This window comes from Branchiostoma floridae, chromosome 5 (genome assembly GCF_000003815.2).
Source record: "Branchiostoma floridae strain S238N-H82 chromosome 5, Bfl_VNyyK, whole genome shotgun sequence".
NCBI classification, from domain to species: domain Eukaryota; kingdom Metazoa; phylum Chordata; class Leptocardii; order Amphioxiformes; family Branchiostomatidae; genus Branchiostoma; species Branchiostoma floridae.
Genome location: NC_049983.1, coordinates 1,179,966 through 1,199,983, shown reverse-complemented (window position 1 = coordinate 1,199,983; position 20,018 = coordinate 1,179,966). Strand labels below are relative to the sequence as shown.

The 20,018-nt window shown below is 41.1% G+C and overlaps 2 protein-coding genes and 1 non-coding gene across 3 annotated transcripts; 1 reads left to right on the top strand and 2 right to left on the bottom strand.

Annotated features, from left to right (window-relative positions):
• Positions 1–324: 324 nt before the first annotated feature.
• Positions 325–3,657, bottom strand: LOC118416844 (kelch repeat and BTB domain-containing protein 2-like). Its single transcript, XM_035822117.1, has 2 exons — positions 3,386–3,657; positions 325–2,768 (listed from the first exon to the last, which is right to left on the bottom strand). The coding sequence occupies exons 1-2, from the start codon at positions 3,638–3,640 to the stop codon at positions 1,377–1,379; spliced, it is 1,647 nt and encodes a 548-aa protein (XP_035678010.1). The 5' UTR covers positions 3,641–3,657; the 3' UTR covers positions 325–1,376.
• On the top strand, positions 2,273–2,415 carry LOC118416960. The gene has a single exon (XR_004831300.1). It is a non-coding gene; the product is annotated as a small nucleolar RNA SNORA17 (small nucleolar RNA).
• Positions 3,658–6,224: 2,567 nt separating the features above from the next.
• On the bottom strand, positions 6,225–13,061 carry LOC118415458. The gene is made up of 7 exons (XM_035820102.1): positions 13,039–13,061; positions 12,595–12,614; positions 11,971–12,180; positions 10,894–10,976; positions 9,815–9,867; positions 7,662–7,811; positions 6,225–6,827 (listed from the first exon to the last, which is right to left on the bottom strand). Exons 1-7 carry the CDS (start codon positions 13,059–13,061, stop codon positions 6,506–6,508), a joined length of 861 nt encoding a protein of 286 aa, XP_035675995.1. The 3' UTR covers positions 6,225–6,505.
• Positions 13,062–20,018: the final 6,957 nt, after the last annotated feature.

Genomic DNA, 20,018 nt, shown 5'->3' with positions numbered 1-20,018 from the left:
CTGTTGTTATAATATTTGTTCAAGGTCACCAAATTTTCTCAACTCCTGGAGCATCTCGTATTAAAATGTGTGTTTTCTCGGGTGGGTATGACGTAGATAAAATAGAATACGGAGTATTCCGCATCACCCTTGGTCCGATCCCTCCCAAGGGACCTCCGGCCTTTAGACGATCCTACCAGCGGTCGGGCTGGTACTTCGGTATTCTATATATGCTAGTAGTTCACAATGAATGTACATTTGCTAAATTGACCTGCTTTGTTTGTGTCTGCCAATCCTTTCTTATGAAATCAATATGTTGGCATTGAAAGTTCACAGTTTAAAACATTAATTTTGACAACTTTTATTTGGCTACCATGGTAAACATTTGTACATCTTTAACTAACAAAGTTGTTTCCCTAAATGACTTGCAAATAACTTTTGCATTCATCTGCTTCCAACTAAAAGATTAAGGTACTAAAGAACCAATAATATTAACAAAGGTAAGTCACACAGCATAGAAAACTGTAACTAAACTACACTACATGTAGTACACATGAACTACATGAAGTCCAGTTGTACTACATGTTGTCCAGTTGTACTGCACCTTGTCCAACTGGACCAGTCCAGTAGTCCAGTTGTACAACATGTAGTCGAGTTTTAAAACTTGTTGTCCAGCTGGACTGAACAGTTGTCCAGTTGTACTGCATGTAGTCCAGTTGTATTTACATGTAGCCCAGCTACACTGGACATGTAGTCCAGTTGTATTACATGTAGTCTAGTTATTTACATGTAGTCTAGTTATACCATATGTAGTCTAGTTATACTACACGTAGTCTAGTTATATGTAGTACAGTTGTATTACATGTAGTCTAGTTATATGTAGTCCAGTTGTATTACATGTAGTCTAGTTATTTACATGTAGTCTAGTTATACCATATGTAGTCTAGTTGTACTACACGTAGTCCAGTTGAACTGGGCATGTAGTTCAGTTGTACTCCATGTTGCCCAGCTGCACTGGACATGTAGTCCAGTTGTACTACATGTAGTCCTTCTGAAACTGAACTACATTGGTGCACGTAGTTTCTTCCAAGCTCGAAGATGTGATGCCTGGCAATAAAAATGGCAATAGCGTTTACAATACAGAATAGCGGGTATCATGGTACCAGTATAAGAGGCCCATCAAAAACTAGTCAATTTTCCATTATAGGAAACTTGCAAAACCCTTCAACTAAGGCAAAGATCTTTCCTGATAATGCTGCTGGTACTAGTCCTTTGTATGGTCATCCTGGCCTGGTGGATATGCGTACATACGTGCTACAGGTAACACAGAATCGCGCATCCACCAAAGCCCGTCAGGCAGATTGACCTGCAAGTCTCCCCAAGTCCCTGCAGACCTATCATACACAATTTATGTTCTGACTACCTTCAAAGAATCTTCGACTTGGGCTGTGGAATTCTACCAATACATGCAGCTGACCTTCATATACAAAGAGTTTAGGATTGTGCCTTGGGTTTTCGTTTGGGCTGCACCACCCTTGAACCTCATGCCAGCTGTCCGCTTCGACATCGTACACCACCATCTTCCACAAAGTGGCGTCCATGCAGAAAATCTCTGTTCCCATGGCAACAGCTGTACAAGGGTAAGGAATGGTTTGTTGCGGGGTTAGCTTGCACCAGCTGTCCTGACTTGGGTCATAGCGATGCATCTCTGTGTTTGTGATGAGATATAGGTGTTTACCACAGGGCACTGCCACATTGAAATAATGCTCGTCATGAGTAGGCATAGGCTTCACATTCGAACAGTCTTGCCATCGGCCTGTGGAGCATTGGTACTTTTTCAACACCATAACAATTCTTTTCCTTCTTTTCCTTGGTGGCAATGTGACATGCACAGCAAAGTAATAAAGAAGGCCATCAACTTCAACAAGATATTCTGTAAACTCTGGGTCTTCTAAGGAGTGTTTTGGTATGTCCCAAAAGCAAAATTCTGAAGACTTCTTCTCCCACACGTTCTCCAGATGGATGTACCGAAACAAGGCCTGTTGGTTTGACTCTTCGATGAGGATGTAGATGTCATTATTGCTGGTAACTGTTGCTGCGCTGACTGTATACTGGGCATGGGTGTAAATGAACTTGATGCACTGATCTGACCTAGGGTTCATACAGAGCATTTTCATTGTGTCTTTTTTAATTGTCCTGAAAAGCAGTACCATTTCCTGTGCATCCATCCCCACTCTTCCCTTTAGACTGGATGTCCCTACCAGACTCCTCATCTCAGAACTCCCAGCATTCTCCTTGACCAGGGGGTGTTCCAAGATGGCTGCCGTGTCATCTGAGGTCAGCAGGTTGAAGCGGATGTGAGGGAGGATGCTGGGTAGGTGGTGCAGTCTGTCCTTCCTGCTGTGCTGCACCCATCTCACCACAGCCTCCCACACTGTTGTCTCCTCTTTAACATCCAGATTATCATTACTGATGATCTCAGTCAGCTGATTTGCACTGAGGCTGTAGAACTCCTCAGTGTGAGAAACCTCAGAAAAGAACCTGCAGATAAAATGCAGGCTACGGTTTTGAACCTTGTCTATAGAGAAAAAATCAGCAAACTGGTACAGGTCCACGCAGGTGGAGCAATCCACGTTCATGGCCATGTAGCTGCTGCAGGTGTCTCTCACATAGTCCAGTTGGAGGAGGTCGGCTGCCTGGTACAGGGGCTGCACTTTGTCCAGGGACACATGGAGGGTTCCAGAATAGATGTAACTCAGGATCTCCTCAAACACATCTGCATCCATATCCTGCAAAACAATGTTAAAACTGTTGCTACATGGCTGGAAGTATGTCACAGTTCATATTGTAGTATTTTGCATTCTGTTTGGTTATATATATGTAAAATTTCTGCCCCAATCTACATTCTAGTTGCATATGTTCTTATATAACTCTAGTAACTGAAAAATTCTTTTAGGTAAAAAAATTTGAACACCACAAAGTTGACACTTATACTCTGAATTGAAAATCAGAAAGTGAGGCCTTTTGGCCCTTTTCAGAAAGGTGTGGCTAGTGGTGTACCAGTAGGCTATCTCGGTGGGCTACCTTTTCTGGATTTGTAAGAGCATGGGGCCTCAACAATAAATACCCATAGCTATTATTGCCAGTTTCTCAAAATAAACTTCATTACATGCTTAACCTCCATGCATAGCGCCTTGGGGCCCAGAGAGGGTAACCCACTGAGACAGTCTGCCCCACTAGCCTAGCCCATTCGTTTCGGAAACCCTATGTGGGGAGGGGGCATGGCATCAATGCACGCAAACAAGCACAGGAAATGATGGATTTCCTTGCTGCTCTCTATGATACATTGCATCTTTGTAAATTATCTGTTTCACTCTATTCTGACCACAAGTCACGCCAACCCTACCTGTAAAACAACCGTCTTCTGTCGACTTTCCGCCATGTCACTTGTAAACATGGCCCTGAAGTAGGGGCTGCGAGCGGACAAAACAAGCCGATGACAGGGAAACTGGCGGCCCTCGACTTCAAGGACGACATCCTGCAGTACCCCAGCCTTCTGTAAGTCACCAATCGTGTCGAAAAAAGAGTACTTCGTGTTATTTTGGTAGTAGGAACAAGGGCGAACTGCTCTGGCGTGATTTTCGTGCTCTGCGGCAGCCATGTTGATGATGAATTCTACTGGGCTAGTCTATTTGAAATGGGGAAGAGTACTTCTAGGTTTGCGATAGCAGAACCTGTCTTGTTTGTAAATAAGTATTTGCCCTATACACCAAACTACTGTTTTGATACATAGCAATATATGTCTGTTAGCTATCAAAATCTATCTCATTTTCGATACCACCAAAAGATACGAATGCGCTATGTAGAATGAAACCCCATGTAAACTACAATGGCACAGTCTGCCTGCTTTTGTGTTTAGGCCACGGTAGGTAAGTTATATGGATGACATCACACGCATTAATTTTCGCCTGATTTCATTAAAAAAAAAACAAGATTTTTTCTTTCTTTTTAGATGGTCAACATGGCTAGAAAGTACCAAAATGGGCAAATACGTTGTGGTGTATGCTAATGGTAGTACTTGTAGAAGTGACACTAGCCAGGTAGCCATGACTGTAGTTATAGAAGAGAAACTAAAAATTTAGTTAGATAGTTGTAAAAGTGGCCTCAATATCGAAGCCATGAGTGCTGTTGCCATGTTGGTAAGTCATACCAGTCTACCACACTAGTGTCACCTTTACTAAACTAGTACACGTCTTGAATACAGAAACTAATGCCTTGTTGGCTGTGATACCATGTTTCGTCTCTTTAATTATTTTACGTTTAGTGCGTAACGTAATATTTGGAAAATTTAGCCATCTTGGTTTTTTTTTACCCATCTTGTCTTTTTCGCCCTATCTCACTATTTTTGCCGTCTGCAGTGGTTGTCATCCATAAGATTTACTTGCTGTGGCCTTATGAGAAACAACTCACCTAATGATAAACTTCATGTTGGTTACGTAATGTTGCTCACTTCAGATTACGTAAACAAAACAAAACAAAACTCGCTACAGCGGTGATTCAAAAACGGAATAAGAAAAAAAAATGAACCTACCTTGATCTTATTTACAACTTCCAAGTCGTCTTCTGCCGGCACTTTCTGATTCTTCTATTATCATTCTCCGAAACATGGATGTCTTCTCACCGTGGATGTTGTCCACAGATCGTTTAGTTGACTTCGTAGTCTCCATTGTTTGACTTCTCAAGATAGATGACTCTAACGCCTACTAATGTCAAAGAAAAAATCAATGAAAGCTGTCCTAAGCATATAGTCATGATTAGTCTATACATCTTTCAATGTTTTGAGAGATAAATAATGATACATCATCATCGTTCGGCTGCAGCGCAGGCGACTGCAGGCCTTCTCCAGTTCCGCCTATCGGCAGCGAGCTGGCGAAGATGCCTGGGGGTGATCTGGCCGTGATGGTCTCCCATAATGATACATAGTTATTTCATAGCTGCCACACATTCTGGTATTGTCCTTATGTGTATGTGTATGTTATGAAACGTACAAGTAACATATGACTTTAATTTGTTATTTATCATTGGTATTTTGCTGAATGTTTAGACTACAATCTGAAAGAGTATAAAATTCCACCTGCTTCTATCGCTGGCAAGTTCACGGCGTCCATGGCGTCCATGGCAACAAGAGTAAACATGTATCGAATCGAATCGGGTGAATCGAACACGTGGGAGGAATGGTCTTGAAAATCTTGCGTCGAACCTGCTAAAACAATGTTTCAAAGTATCGTTTCTAGACGCTCTGATGGTGATTTAAGTCTTCCTCTATTCTTGTTTAATGATGACATGTAAAAAGTTTTAACAGATTTTTTTCCAATTGTAAATGTAAACGTGCCTGTCAATTCAGCCTTAGGGCTGCTATCTGAGACATGTATATGTTAATAGTTTGAATAAACCAGTCATCATCATCACCTATATTCCTGAATGAAGTACTGAGGATATCAATATGGGAGTAGAATAGGAAAGATAATAAAGAATTTCTCCCTTAGTCAATCATCTACACGACAAGAAAATTTCCGCATTTTTATCTTGAGACTCATGCGCATAGGCTATAGTCAGCTCTGGTGTTCTATCTTTATGTAAAATAAATTACAACACATATGGCATAATTGTAAACAGTATAAAATAAGTTATCCAATGACATTCATGGATGACAATATGAATTTGATAAAGTATTTATTGATATTAAACTTTCCACGATAAACGGTTTTATGTGCTAAGGCGTAGTGAAAAATGTGTTTCCAGCCTGAACGGGGCTGAAAAATATAGTGTCGGTAGATAGGGATTTTCATATCTTATTCTCTAGATCTTGGCTGATTCGATCCAACAAATACAGTTAAACTGTTGACTGTTTTGAACATCATATTGTACTTATGCAGATAATACATTGTACAGGCACAAAGTATATCAACAAAGTGGAAAAAGAAGTAGTTACATGTTAACTACACATCCTTACATCAACAGTTCCTAGCATTAAGCTATTAACAGAGTGTGAAAAAAGGAAGTCTGTTCTAAATTCCACTACCAGGGATCGAAATACTTTTTTCTGCATACCTGCACTGGTGCAGGTAACATTAAAGGCCCTGCACCAGACAAACTGCACCTGCACCACCCTGAATTAAGGAAGTATGGATCATACTAAAATTGCTGAGGAACCATTGCTTTTTTTTTTCTTTTATACTTACTAGTTGGTAACAGTCAATGCAGATAACAACATTCCACCTACATCATACTTAAAAGACAATTATGTATAAAAACCCTGTACGTGGACCAGTGCAGGTTAGGTGCAGGTAGACACCAGAAATACCTGCACAGCTCCAATTTTCCTGCACTAACTTCCATATGCAGGTGGTATTTCGAGCCCTGACTTCCTACGATTACAATAATGCTAATGCTGGCATTATTCGCACGAGATGGACAACTACGTCACAACAATCACGGTATAGTACACGTGGCCCTGTTGATACAACTACCCATAGTGCACCAGCCAAGCTACAATGACCGATAGCAGGCCCACAGTCCCAGAGTTCACCATTCTGACGTCACTTCCGTTTTCAGCATCAGTAAACCGGAAGACGTGAACCTTGTCCTCACCATACGCAGAAATGAAGGCCTCGATATTCCCATCACCGTCTATGTCTGCAGCCGAGATGCCACCTACAATTCCCGTACTTGTCAACAGGGGGCGTTTCTGGTAGGACCAGTCGGCAGGGTCGTCAGTACTGGGAATGAGAAGGTACGCGTGCCCGTCGTCGTCCCCAGACAGCAGGATGGGTGGCTTTTTCGAATCACTGTAGTGCCAAATGGAAAATGTTTTTCAAACCTCAGTAGCAAACCGAGACCTTTAACTGTCACACCTCAAAACTTCAGATAACTGTGATTAGTTAAAAAAAGGTATAGGCTTAGATGACGATGGTTGAAACGGTGTTAACGGAAATAAATAACGGAATGCGGTTGCCTCCTTAATGAGCTCTTTTCTTTCGTGACCGTAGAAGGAACAGTTTGAAATGAAATGAAATGTTTTTAGTCTTCCACCATGTTTGACAATTCTCAATGTTCTTGTCCCGGGACAATGCCTAATACCTGTCTGATCTGTGGGTTGAGGCAAACCGCTGCATCGCAGAACAAAGACCGGAATTAAAGTTCTTAGACACCTTCTGCGGCTGCGTCAATTAGGGTCATTGCCCTGCATGGTGCTTGCCTTTGTTGTTGTTCCCGCCGCCGCCATCTTGGAAAGTTTGCAATCTGGGCGCTGATTGGCTGGTGCCAATATAAGGGTAAGCTCATTAATATTTATAAGCAGGGCGGTCAGTAACCAGCGGTGAGCCTCCAGATAGCAGGGCCCAGCAACAGATAGTTAGCTAGCCGTTGAGGACCGTGGACGTAGGAGGATGACAACAACTTCCATGTTTTTAAACACATTTTGCTGGGGTCCAAATTAATCCCACCCAAATTGCTCTATAAATGGCAACGTATTTGTGTAAAAACAGAACATTTTTTTTTGTTAACTGATGATGTTTACGATGGAATTTTCCAAACCAAAAATGTTCAAAAATTCTCAATGGGTCCAAACGAACCCTGTTGGGGGTGTTTGAGGGTGTAAATGTGCAGAGTTCCGTTCTTACCGCCTGAGTAGTACTGCTAAACCTGGTGTTCCTTCACCCTGCGTCACATTCCCTGGGATAGAGAACCCACTGGCGATAACATGTCGTTCCCAGGTGCCATTGCGGAAATCGTCGGGGATCTCGTACACTCGGACGGTTCCGTTCGTTCCACTGCCGAAAGAGTCATGAATATAATATCAACAAGACTAACACAATATGAGTGAAGATTAAACTTAACGTGACCAACCGTTAGAAAAATTGGGACTTTAAAACCCAAATGCTCGGCTGACTCCGTCGGTCTTGTCCTTGGAATGGAGTAAATGAAGCCGTTCATATTGGTCTTCACCGCCCAAGCATTGAACTGAGACGGGGGGTGACACAGGTTATCTAACGCTTACGTCACTTAAGTCAGCTGGTTTCACGAGGGGCCTTCGAAAAAATGGCACTGGTTTTATAACAGGCTCATTTTTTTCATCGAATAGATTAGAATTTGGCACAAAGGTACAAGAGTATATCATCTTGAGATGGAACTGTCTAAATTTGTTGTTCAGATTTTTATGATCAACTGAGTTGATTTCAAGACGACCACACCACTGGGAGCTTGTCAGGAGATTAGTTCCTCTAGATCTGACTAGTTTACAACTATTGTAGGAACTTCACCTGTATAATAACAAATTATATCTCTATAGATTACATGCCAAATTTCATGTCCAAACTCTCAATGGTTCATCTTTCACATCCTCTAGAATGGAGCCAGTTGCTACATTACAGACTGTTTGATTAATAGCAAAATACGTGATTTGTTGAATAAAGGTTTTTGTAGACAGCCAAAAGATGCGAAACATGGCACAATTTATTATTGACTTTTTCAAGACCAAGAAGTGTGCTAGGTTTGATTTTTCAAACGTTGATAAAAAAAAACTTTAAGCAGCCCACCCCTAATCCACGACCCTGACGAACAAACTTTATCCCAGAAACGAAAAAAAAGAATAGATGACTATATTTAAGATATGAAAAGAGGTATGTGGCTAATAGAGGAATGCAACTTGATACATGTGCAGTTTTAGTTTCTTACAATAGCTACAAGTGATTCAGGGACATTATCAATTGCACGTTAATTGACCCTCTAATTCCTTCCGACGGGTAACAAGGGTAGGGTCATCTTGAATTCAACTCAGTCACTCATAACAATCTGAACTACAAATTGAGATATTTAAATCTCAAGGGATAAATTCTTGTACCTTTGTGCCGAATGAGCCTTTTATAAAACCAGTGACATTACTTCCTGAAGGCCCCTCGTAACGCCACGTCCAAAAAACGGGTGTTAATTTTCACAGAAAAAATTATGTCATCAAAGCCCAAATACAAGATGTTAATGACAGTTAAGTTGGCATCTCAGAGCTGGCTTTGCTTGTATCCGAATGACATTCACCAATTGGCGCCAACAAGTCACCAATGTGCGCAAGAAATGGCATTTTTTTTACAATATGGAAAAATTCGCAAAGGTGCCACTTGTGATAAAAAGGGATAATCGTTTTCGCAACTTCTAGTCGCAAGCAAACAGGCGCGGCCCTGTGGCATTTTAAGGCCTGTGAAAATTTCACTGGGAACCAACGACCGTATATAGCCAGAGATGTCCCTTAGGCCACAGCAAGTAAATTCTATGGATGACATCCTCTGCAGACAGTAAAAGTAGTGCGATAGGGCGAAAAAAATCAAGATGGGTGAAAAAAAAGATTGCTACCTTTTCAAAAATAGGCACCACAAAAATGTGATGACTTCTGTAAAAAGAATTAAAGGGACAAAACATGGTATCAGAGCCAACAAGGCATTCATTCCTGTATTTAAGACATGTACTGGTGTGGTAAAAGTGACACTAGTGTGGTAGACTGGCATCACCAACAAAATTGGTAACCACACTCATAGCTTCTATATTGGTGTCACTTTTACAACTATCCAATAAGTTTCATTGCTACAACTACGTACAGTCCTGGGTACCTCGCAAGTGTCACTTCTACAAATGCAACACAATATATTTGCTCATTTTGGTACTACTAAATCGTCATGTTGACCATCCCTCCCGAAGAAAAAAATTTTTGCTTTTTTTCTGAAATCAGGCGAAAATTAATGCACGCGCTGATAGCATACATAATAATCAATTGCTGTAGCCTTACCTACTTGTCACCACCAGCAAGTCGTCTTTTCCATCTCCGTTCACATCAGTCAACTGTCAGGACGACAACAAAGCAACGTCAACTACGAAGGACAAAGAAATGCTCTGTACACAACAAAGTGTTTTACTCAAATTAAATGATTCGATGACCGCCTGTCGCCTTCCATAGGGCAATTCTGACTGGTGCGGTTACGTACTGCAGCTAGCTATCTCGGGTAACTTGAGGCCTGTGATTCGATGGAGCTCCCTGGGGAGTAAGAAAGGGCGTGGCCCCGCAAGGTTACCAGGGTGATGGAACCGAACATGAATTTCGAACCACTCCATGACCGCAGGTGACCTGCGGGACGCCAAGATTTCAGAACTGTCCAATGTCATAATGTAACGTTACATTGCGAAAACAGGAACTCACTATGTATGGGGCACACTAACTACTTTTGGAAAGACGTCTAAGTGCTAACCGTATTAGGTATTGATGAAGTATTTATCAAATATTGAAATAATTCGATGCATTAAGAATACAAGGCCCCGCGTAAGCCGCATAATGGTACCGCTCGAACCTTGTTCGATGTAAAATGGTGGGAAAACGACAGCTTTGATTGAGAACGGCCCAAAACTTTCGCGAAGCATATTGCATAGTCACATTTATGGGCTTCAGCCTCGGTCAAAATAGCATTAATTATTGCTCACAAATTTAGTGTAAGCTCTTCTCTTGATGAATATTAAAGCCAAGCGTGCTGTCCTCGCCAAGGCTTAGACATATGAAGTGAACGATGTTTTTTTTACCAAAATGTGTATTTCTTACCCAACTTTCCAGCATTTCACGTACAAATCCACAATTGTCTAGTACATTTTGAACTGTTCAAGCATTGTGTGAAGTTTCATCTTGATACGACTACGCGAGAGCAAGTTATGAGGATTTAAGCGTTTTGACATTAGCTACCCGCGTGTCACGGGCCTTAAGTCACCTGAGATGTGTCGTTGCTAACAGATGCGCGCATAAAGTTGATAAACATAGAATACTTACACTTATATTGCAGACTATCTGCAATTATTCCTTCTTATACATGTAAGTTTGCCTACCTGTACGTCGACGTACCGCTCGCTATCGCCATCAATGGTCGCAGTTCTGATCAGAGCCGGGTCCGTCCAGATGTCACCGGGGTCTGCCAGGAAACATAGGACGGTGTTATTCATTCACTAGGCTTTAGTTTGAAGCTGCAACTTTAAAGGGGCATTCCACTCAACACGGGAGTGTTATTTTCAGATAGGTATTAATTTTAGGAAGTAATAAATGCATACTACTTCACATTATACGATAAAGTACCCAGTTGCTCCACGTGACTCAAAAGCATTCAGTCTTCTACTAAACTCTCCAAGTACCCTCTATTTGAATAAATCCTATGGCTGAATACAATGCAAAACTTTTAAGTAAGGTTACAAAACTCATTTCAGGATCGCTAAGAAATCTCGTCTTGGTATGTGTTCTTTGCTATCTTATGAGTAATTTGCCTTTTAGATGTTCTTAGCGATCCTCATTTATTCCGAAAATATGCACGATAAAGAAAGTGTCTATGAGCATAGGGAATGTATGGGTAGGGTCTGTATGGGTTTAGTGAGTGTCATATTGTTTTACAAAACAAACATCGCGCAATTCATCCCAAGGTTAATTCCGCAAAATTCGGCTGATTATGTATCCATTGACACATTATCTATTGGAAAACACCACTCCCTTCGGGACTGGAATGACCCTTTAAGAAACATGTTACATTTTATCCGAGAGGGACGGAATAAGATAGTAAAGGTAAAAGTAGTCCCATAGCCTTTTAAGTGGGTTGTTATCCACTGTGTCTAGGGCACGGTATTGGTACTCTCCAAGCAGAGGTTAAGCTCTGGCTGTTTTTTTAACGTTTTTAGTCCTTTTTATCGGGCTTACTGTATCAAAACCTGTTACCTCTGCTTGGAGAGTACGGTATTGAAAGGTGGAGCGCAATCCTCTCCTCCTTTTTTGTACATTCTCATACGTTGTACAACAGTGGGTTTTCTTGCTATTGGCCTTTGGGCATGAGTTTGCAATGTTTATTGAATAAAATGTTAAAAATCACACAGAAGGATGGGAAAGACGGAAAGCGTGGAAATCTATTCCCTTTAAAGTTTTACCTTCTGTCCAGACGATACGAAATCTCCTGCCAAAATACTCCGGGCAGAGGAACGCCAGCTTTGCCACACCTCCTGTGGTGGTCAGTCGGACAGCCAAGGACCCGAATTCCGGACCTTGGATGACCACATGGGATGACCAGTTTGGGGTCTGCAGTCCACTGGACGCTGGTTGTTCAAACCAAACTAGCTCACCCTGGGTTGTCGGAGGAGCTGGTCCGAAAATAATAATAAAAAAATGAATGAATAAAGACCTTTATTATTTAGCCCAACCGAACTAAGTACAGGTCAGAACAAAGACAAAACATATCATATATCCAGTTCGGTGTAAAAATATCATATATCCAGTTCGGTGATATAGTAACACAGAAGTTCGGCTTCTTATATGAATCCCACGATAAAAAATCAGAGATGCCTCTGAAGACAAATAAAATACAAATTTTGATAAAACGACAGGTATGAACCTCTCCTCAATAGTTTCAGTTAGGGGGGGGGGGGGTGGTAGCGTTTTTCCGTCAGCCTCCATATTTGTAGAGAGAGGCGGGCGGGGAAAAATCACGGTTACTGTGCGTTTGGGATCGCATAAATGACAACATTTTTGGGGAATCGCGTGTGTGGCAACATTACATTTGGGTCCGGTCCTGAACCTGATTCAGTATGTGAAAATTTGTGAATGGACGATACTCAAAACAATGGCCCATTTCATGACAAAGAAATCCGTTTTGTGAAATATGTTGCTCCCACTAGCGTTTTTTAAATCATACAAAGCTACCTGCCTCTGTTCGATGGACTGTAAAACTTGGTAGAGATGACTATAGACTCTACTCTACTTTGCTCTTGTTATTTTCCCCGACCAGTAAGCCCCAAAACGTTCGAATGCCTGTTCATATAATCTGTTCATTTTCCAAAAGGTCCAACATCCGTCTACCGATTTTTTTTCAGGTCCGGTTTTTCCGGACCGGTCCAATAAGAAAAAAGGTTTTGTACCGATACACCGTACCGGTACCCAGCCCTAGTTAGCAGCGATACCCAGCTGCAGTGAGGAAGATCATGGTGAGGACAGACGCTTACCGAAACAGCGGTTGTGATTTCATGTCTTGGTCGGGAACAAAGAATCTTCTTATCTAGTAATACTCTAGCCTGATGAAATTATTCAGGAGTGTTTCGTATCAGAAAGAAAATGGAAGTAGCTAGACAGGCAACATTTTCCAGAAAACGCAGGATGTTACCAGTAATTTGCCTTTTATAAGCTACTCGCACACAACAGTATACCATTTGGCTCACAATTGAGGCGTTGGCTAAAAAAAGAAACAAGAAGCCTTAGTTATATTCACAACCAAATGAAAAATAAGTTTAGCTAAGTCACAGTTGTATATTAGTAACTATAAGGAGTGAAAACTGTTTAAGCTGTTTAAGTTGCGTTCTACAGTCTACCAGCGCCTCCTAGCAGTCATGAAAGAAACTCCATGACAGAAGAGGAAGAAGAAGAAACAAAGAACACACCATCGAAAATAATATGTTTTCCCTATCGGGAAACATAAACATAAGTCTTTTCATACTTGGAGGAGGATTGAAAACAAACGACAATCTCGCCACCACGGCATCCAGTCGGCCATCGCCATTCATGTCAACCCACTGTGGCGCTCGGGTGTAGGACCACAGCTGCCGCTGGGGGGCGCCTGAGATCAGCACGGCATCGCCTGTGATGAGAACATGCCAGGGAAAGAAATATGCAACTAATGTTTCACCCCCTGTCAGGAGGCTTTGAAATTAGTTTCTGAAGCTGTATCTCACGATCGGTTCCGTGGATCATCATGTCATTTAGAACATGGTTATTTGAGATGGTACTTTCGCGATAAATTAATTGACGTTCTTTCGTTTTCATCGTAGCTTTGCTTATGGGAAATTTAACATTTTAGAAATCACCCCTAACTTTTGTGTATTATGGCACAGGCCAGCGATAACGCCGTATATTTAATTAGCTGATCAAGAGAAATTATGCATAACTTTCAGGCCTTTGAATGGCCATAACTCTCTAACGCTAGTTAACCTTTATTCGTTCAGTTACCTTAATTCGTTTTTTCAAAAACAGGGAATCTACGGAGACACGGTAAATGCAACATCAGTAATAACCACAGGAATGCATAACCGAGAGACTTAAGTGTTCAGAATATTCATGAAAAGGCTCCGATGACCACACATTTGAAAACAGCGAGGTCAAAAACGTACCGTCCCTTATTGTAATAGCCTACCGCTCTATGGGAGGATTGCGTCACCGTGTTGTTCGCCGGAATGGCAGAGATCTATCACATTCGCTTCCAGTTCACAATTATCATGCACAAGACAACTCAATAAAGTTTGTGTTGCTAACCAGTAACTGGACTCAAAGTGTGATCAATTGTCGAAAACCGTCTCTTTGTTGCCAAAACCTCCCGCGCACGATCGAACGTCGCCATGTTTTTTCCCCAGAAACCTACGGTCGCAACCGCGGGAAAAAGACTGGATGACGACATTAAAAGGTATTTACTAAACTTACCTTTAATAACTCACTAACTCGCCTTTTTCTCTTAGATCATTAAGCAGCCATCTATCAAACAATTTATGCACCACCAAAAATGGAAATGATATTGAACGTCGACAAATTAATTGATTTTACTCTGGTCCCCTTTTTTTTTAATGTGAAAGTCCCAAGCCAGAGCATGTAAACTGTTGCAAATACGGCCTTGAAGACGATACCAACTGTCTCAGTACGGGTATGGTACACCGATAACAAGATTTGCACTGCATACCGGGGTATTTGTCGACCACAAGTCTGACAGCAATGTTTTATATCATTTATTGTGGAATCTTTCGTTCTTTGATCCAGGGCATTGACAACAGCGGCATATCAGACTTCACACCCCTTCATCTTTAGTGTTGTTGGCCGCCGGAATTGACCTTTGACACAAATATATCGGGTTACATTTTGCCGCGTGGAGGGTGCAAAACACTGTACAGATTGTTGTACTGCAAACTGATGATTACCCGCTTGGAAATAGCCACAGCACGCCGTTCAAGTTGCAACGAAAGGTGCATAAGTTTCATGGAACGATCATGGCGCCAGGATCGATTTTACGTCACGGTCTACTGACCCAACAACCTCATTTTTTTACCAACGCGCTACTGCGTGTGACGGTAAATACTCAGCGGTAGTTGTCGGGATTTTTTTGTTGCCTGAATAAGTTTGTAATCTAGAGCACTCCATTCATGTCAAGAAAGGAACAATAGCTTCAGCATAAAGTAATTAGCAGCGGACAAACATAACGAGTCTCGTCAGAACGAATAAAGGTCACGCCCCCCGGGAGCGCCGTCGTTCTCAACGCAACGCGACGGTGTTTTCAAATTGAGACATTTTCATATTAGCATGGTAGGAGAGAAAATATATCGTGGATGGGATGAATGACAAAGGTAAACAACAATATCACCATGTTGAATACAGAAATTATGCTTTGTTCTTCTGCCAGATTGGAATAAGCTGACTCTTGGTGAAAAACGCAACGAATAAAGGTTAACTAGCGTTAACGGTATGTCCGATTTTATTGAAATAAAAACCATTCTATTTGTTTCACTAAGACCTATTTAATGATATCAAGTTTGAAAAGTTATGATGAGTTTCAAATTTTTGCGTAATTTGAGACAGTTACTTTGACCTTGAATTTTGACAGACAAAAGGAACATTTGAATGGAAATTATGTTAGATTATGAAAATAGAATTACATAAAAAAAAAAAACATTGATAGTTATTTTTTGGAAAATATCATTTTTAAATTTTGCTCAGCCACCCTGAAATCCTACCTTAAATGGCTGTAGGTATTCGAATTATCTCATAGTAGATGTTGCGTCATCTATTTGATCGGTTTGAGATAGTGGAGACATATATATCATATAAGTGTCTTTTATCTAGTGGTTAATATAGCTTGCCAAGTCAGTGGTCAAGTCATGTGTATTGGGCTGATGTCAGAGGTGCGTTGCAAAGTATGGGGCTTAGAATGGGAATAACTTGGTTTTCTTGGCATTTTTTCCAATCTGGATTTTTTGCCGCTGCGACAGCACCGGCTTTGAATCGACAGAAGCGGTTCGTTCAACCGTTCGTTTGGATGGATGGATGCATGGATCGGCCAATTTAACCAAACCCTTCTAATAGCCCTTCTATACGCCTGATTACGTAATTGAGTCAGCGTGGCCGACCAGTCAAAGGCGCTGTGTGCAGACAGCGATTTGCTTTTGCAGCCTTGGATCGTGGGTTCGAACCCCACTTGTTACATTTTTGTTAGACAAATCTCTTGTAATTTTTTTTTTAATAGAAGACAGACCAATTCAGTAATTCGATGTTTAAAAAATCTTTGTTTCATGTGATTTTGTTTAACATCAAGCTTTCTTGTTTCATTAGAAGGAACAGGTATAGACTAAGCTTTCATAATCGGTTAAATTATGTGCAGTTAATTCTGTTCGCGTAGGTACAGATAAAGTATACCTTTATGGCTTTTTGGTTAGGATGATTTTTTTCAAGATTGAAATAATGGCTAAAATGGGAAATAATATTTCCGAAGTCGGCCCTTTTGTACATTTTTGTACATATGTAACGTTGACTTTAAATTGGTCAATTTTCATGACTTATGTTGTGTAGGTCTATTTTCTCTATTTCGATACTTCTGTAAATGCAGAAATGTTCGCGGTGGATTAATGTTCGCACTTCACCGTGAACAAACTACCGCGAATATTTTCTTATTATGGTATTAGACTGCATGCAGCCCATGGTGTTGCCGTGAACTTAACACCACCGCGAAAAGTCCTTTTTCGCTACCGCGAAATTAAATCCCCGCGAACTTTAAATGTTTTACAGTATGATATTGAAGTAAAGACCATTACTTAATGGCGTTATGTTCTAGTTGGCGTAACGTCAGACACTTTATTCCACACTGCAAACGTGTTACTTCACGGAGGGTTGTATTATACAGACAGTTGTTTGTGTATTTGTTTGTTTGTATTGCATATCGCACAAGCTGCATATCGGGACAGATATATTTGATCCACTCACATTGTGATGTTCAGCTCTCTATTCGATAAGCTTAAGCTTGATTTGGTTTGGTTTGGTTTGGTTATACAGATCTCCATTAGTGACTGATATGTCACTATTCTTCCTGGAGTCCAGGTGATTTGTGGAGAATCACTAATTCTAGACGGAAGGAGTTGCACCATCTCACACCGCACCATCGCACGTGTGGGGGTTCTTTTACGTGCCTGGGGTATGGCTCCCCAGACACGGGACCTCCATTTAACGTCCTATCCGAGGGACGGCACTATAGCCGAAGCAAAGTACTCCTTTTCACCTGAGTAAAGTGTGTTGAGTTCTTTTTACGTGCTGCAGGTGTGGCTCTCCTCAAACATGTGACCTCCATTAGCGTCTTATCCGAGGCACTTACGACCCTTTTGCTGCAGTCACGTGGCTCTAACGACGCATCCACTTCGTGCACAAAGCTGACAACGTCAGCCGAAAATTACGGTAATTTCGAACTTCTCATGTAAAGTTACGATTGATTTAGTAGTCCTTTACCGATGGTCACACAAGTTCTATTGAACTAGATCGATAATACTAATACAGAGCCACAACAAGTAAATTTTATGGATGACATCTGCGCGCTCATTACTTTTCGCCTGATTTCAGAAAAGAAATATGATTTTCTTCTTCTTCATGTATAGTCAGATAACATACATTCCCATAATTCCACCAGGTGCCATTATACCGCCACCTCAAAAAAAAACGTTGTTATAGCGGCTTTCTCAAGATTATTTTCAACACCTGTAAATCTGAATCAAGACAATCATGGGAAGATCGCTATACTAAGGTTTTATTAGATTGCGGTAAATGACACCTGGTGAAATTGTGATAGTCGATGGTAGATCGAAATATGTTGTGCTGTAAGCTAATAATTTTATGTAGAAGTGACACTAGAATGGTAGCCTTGACTGTAGTTGCAGTAACTGTAGCTAGTGAAACTTGTTGGATAGCTGTAAGGCCACGTTGATTTGATTATATGGATGACATCCGCGCTCGCACCAATTTTCGGCCATTTCCAAAAAAAAAAAAAGTTTTCGACCACACGATAAGTTGTGCAAAGCAGCTGTAAAATGAGCACAAATATTCCGTAGATTGAAAAAAAAAGTATCAGAAAACAGATAACTAATGCCATAGAATGCCAAAATGAATCTAAGTCAAAGAATAAGATGTGAAAGGACAGAAAGAAAAAAAATCCATTGTTGGTTGGGGGAGGTACCAGTACAGAAAATTCAGGTCCAGAGGATCATTTCCAGGTCCGGACATGAACCTGGGCCTGATGTCTGTGGAAACTTGAGACCTGGCAATACTCAAAACAATGGTAATTGGTCAATTTTGCTACAAAGGAATCTGTTTGGTGGATTATTGGACTCCCACTGCATTTTAAAATCCAATCTCCTTGTAATAAAGGCTAACTGTCTCTGTACCTTTGACTGTAGAAACTTGGTGCAATTGACTATAAACTCTACTTGACTTCGCTCTTGTTGTCTTCTTGGCCCCCCCGGTTAGACCCCAAATAGCTGCCGACATAGTGTGTCCATTTTGTAATTGGCGAAACCTGTTCCTCTGTTTTTTTCTTCAGGTCTGTTTTTTTCGGATTGGTCCAAGAAGAAAAAAAATGTTTTGCACCCGTATGATGTACTGGTCCCTACACCTACACCTACATTGTAAATGTTGGTATACCATACTATGTGTGTTTAGTCCTATGTTCAACCTTCCTGGCCACTTTGATTTCATACTGAAGGCAATTTTGTTTTTGGCCAAACTTTTTTTTTATTCGCTCGCTCGCATCAGTTTTGGAGTTCCCGGAGGATGTCATCCATATAATCAAATCAACATGGCCTAAGAGTGGCACCAATATGGAAGCCATGAGTGCAGTTGCAAAATTGCATACCAGTCTACCACACCAGGGGCACGTTTACTACACTAGTGCACTTCTTGATACAGGAATATTTGACTTGTTAGCTCTGGTGCCATATTTTGTTACTTCAACTGTTGTTACAACGTTTATTGTGTCTACTTTGAAAATTTCGCAGCTTGCTTTTTTTTGTACCCATCTTGCTTTTTTCGCGGTATCTCATTATTTTTACAGTCTGCAGAGAATGTCATCCATAAAATTTACTTGCTGTGGCTATCTTAGATTTAACGATGCCAGGCATGGGTTTTTTCCCTGTTCCTTTCATAAAACTAGACCAAACTAAAGCCTGTTGAGGTTATGTTTACTTATATGAAGTAGCATGCCTATATAGGCTGTCAATGTTTAACCTAGCTTGGAGCTCTTGAAAGTCAATAACAGAATGAAGGGGGCATGTTTGAGGACACGCAGCAATGTACATTCGTACAGTCTGATTTTCGTACGTATCTTAAAGGATCGTCACCTTTTGAAACGGCTGTCGCCTTTGTACATGTATTGGCCCGCATTGTCTGCGGTGTTTCCTGGTGTGGTTGATAAAGGTGCATTCTCACTGCACTTGTGTAAAGCTTGCGTCACTTCGGGGTTCGAAAGATACTCAACGAATTTCAGAGATAAAGAAAGAATTTTCTTACTTTTGTGTATTTTGTCGTCTTCTAAGTCATACTTTTACATGTTATGCAATATCTATATTACAAACCAAAAGAGAAAATAACCAAACAGTGACGCAGTGAACGAACCCCGCAGTGACGCAAGCTTGACGCAAGTGCAGTGAGAGTGCACCTTAAGGGTTTACAGCTACTTGTATTTGTGACTCGGTTCGACCCAGTATGGTGCATTTTCTTTTTTTCTTTCGATGATATTTGTTTTCATCATTCATGACCATACTGTCGTATATTTGTTATCGAAATGTTGCTTTCTATACGTTTTTGTTTTCTTGTCCCCCCCCCCCCCATTATAAAATGGTCGGATATGGTGCCACCTTGAATCTCCTAGACGGAGGTAGTTATCCAAACAACCTATAGGCTCCTGGTCAGGTCCACC

Coding starts and splice junctions, on each gene's coding strand:
- LOC118416844 (XM_035822117.1), bottom strand. CDS start 3,640: ATGGCTGCCGCAGAGCACGAAAATCACGCCAGAGCAGTTCGCCCTTGT. Junction 2,769..3,385: donor AGAAGACGGTTGTTTTACAG/GTAGGGTTGGCG, acceptor ATTGTTTTGCAG/GATATGGATGCAGATGTGTT.
- LOC118415458 (XM_035820102.1), bottom strand. CDS start 13,061: ATGAAATCACAACCGCTGTTTCG. Junction 12,181..12,594: donor GTTCAGGACCGGACCCAAAT/GTAATGTTGCCA, acceptor TTTTCGGACCAG/CTCCTCCGACAACCCAGGGT. Junction 7,812..9,814: donor TTGCTGGTGGTGACAAGTAG/GTAAGGCTACAG, acceptor CTCTTTCGGCAG/TGGAACGAACGGAACCGTCC.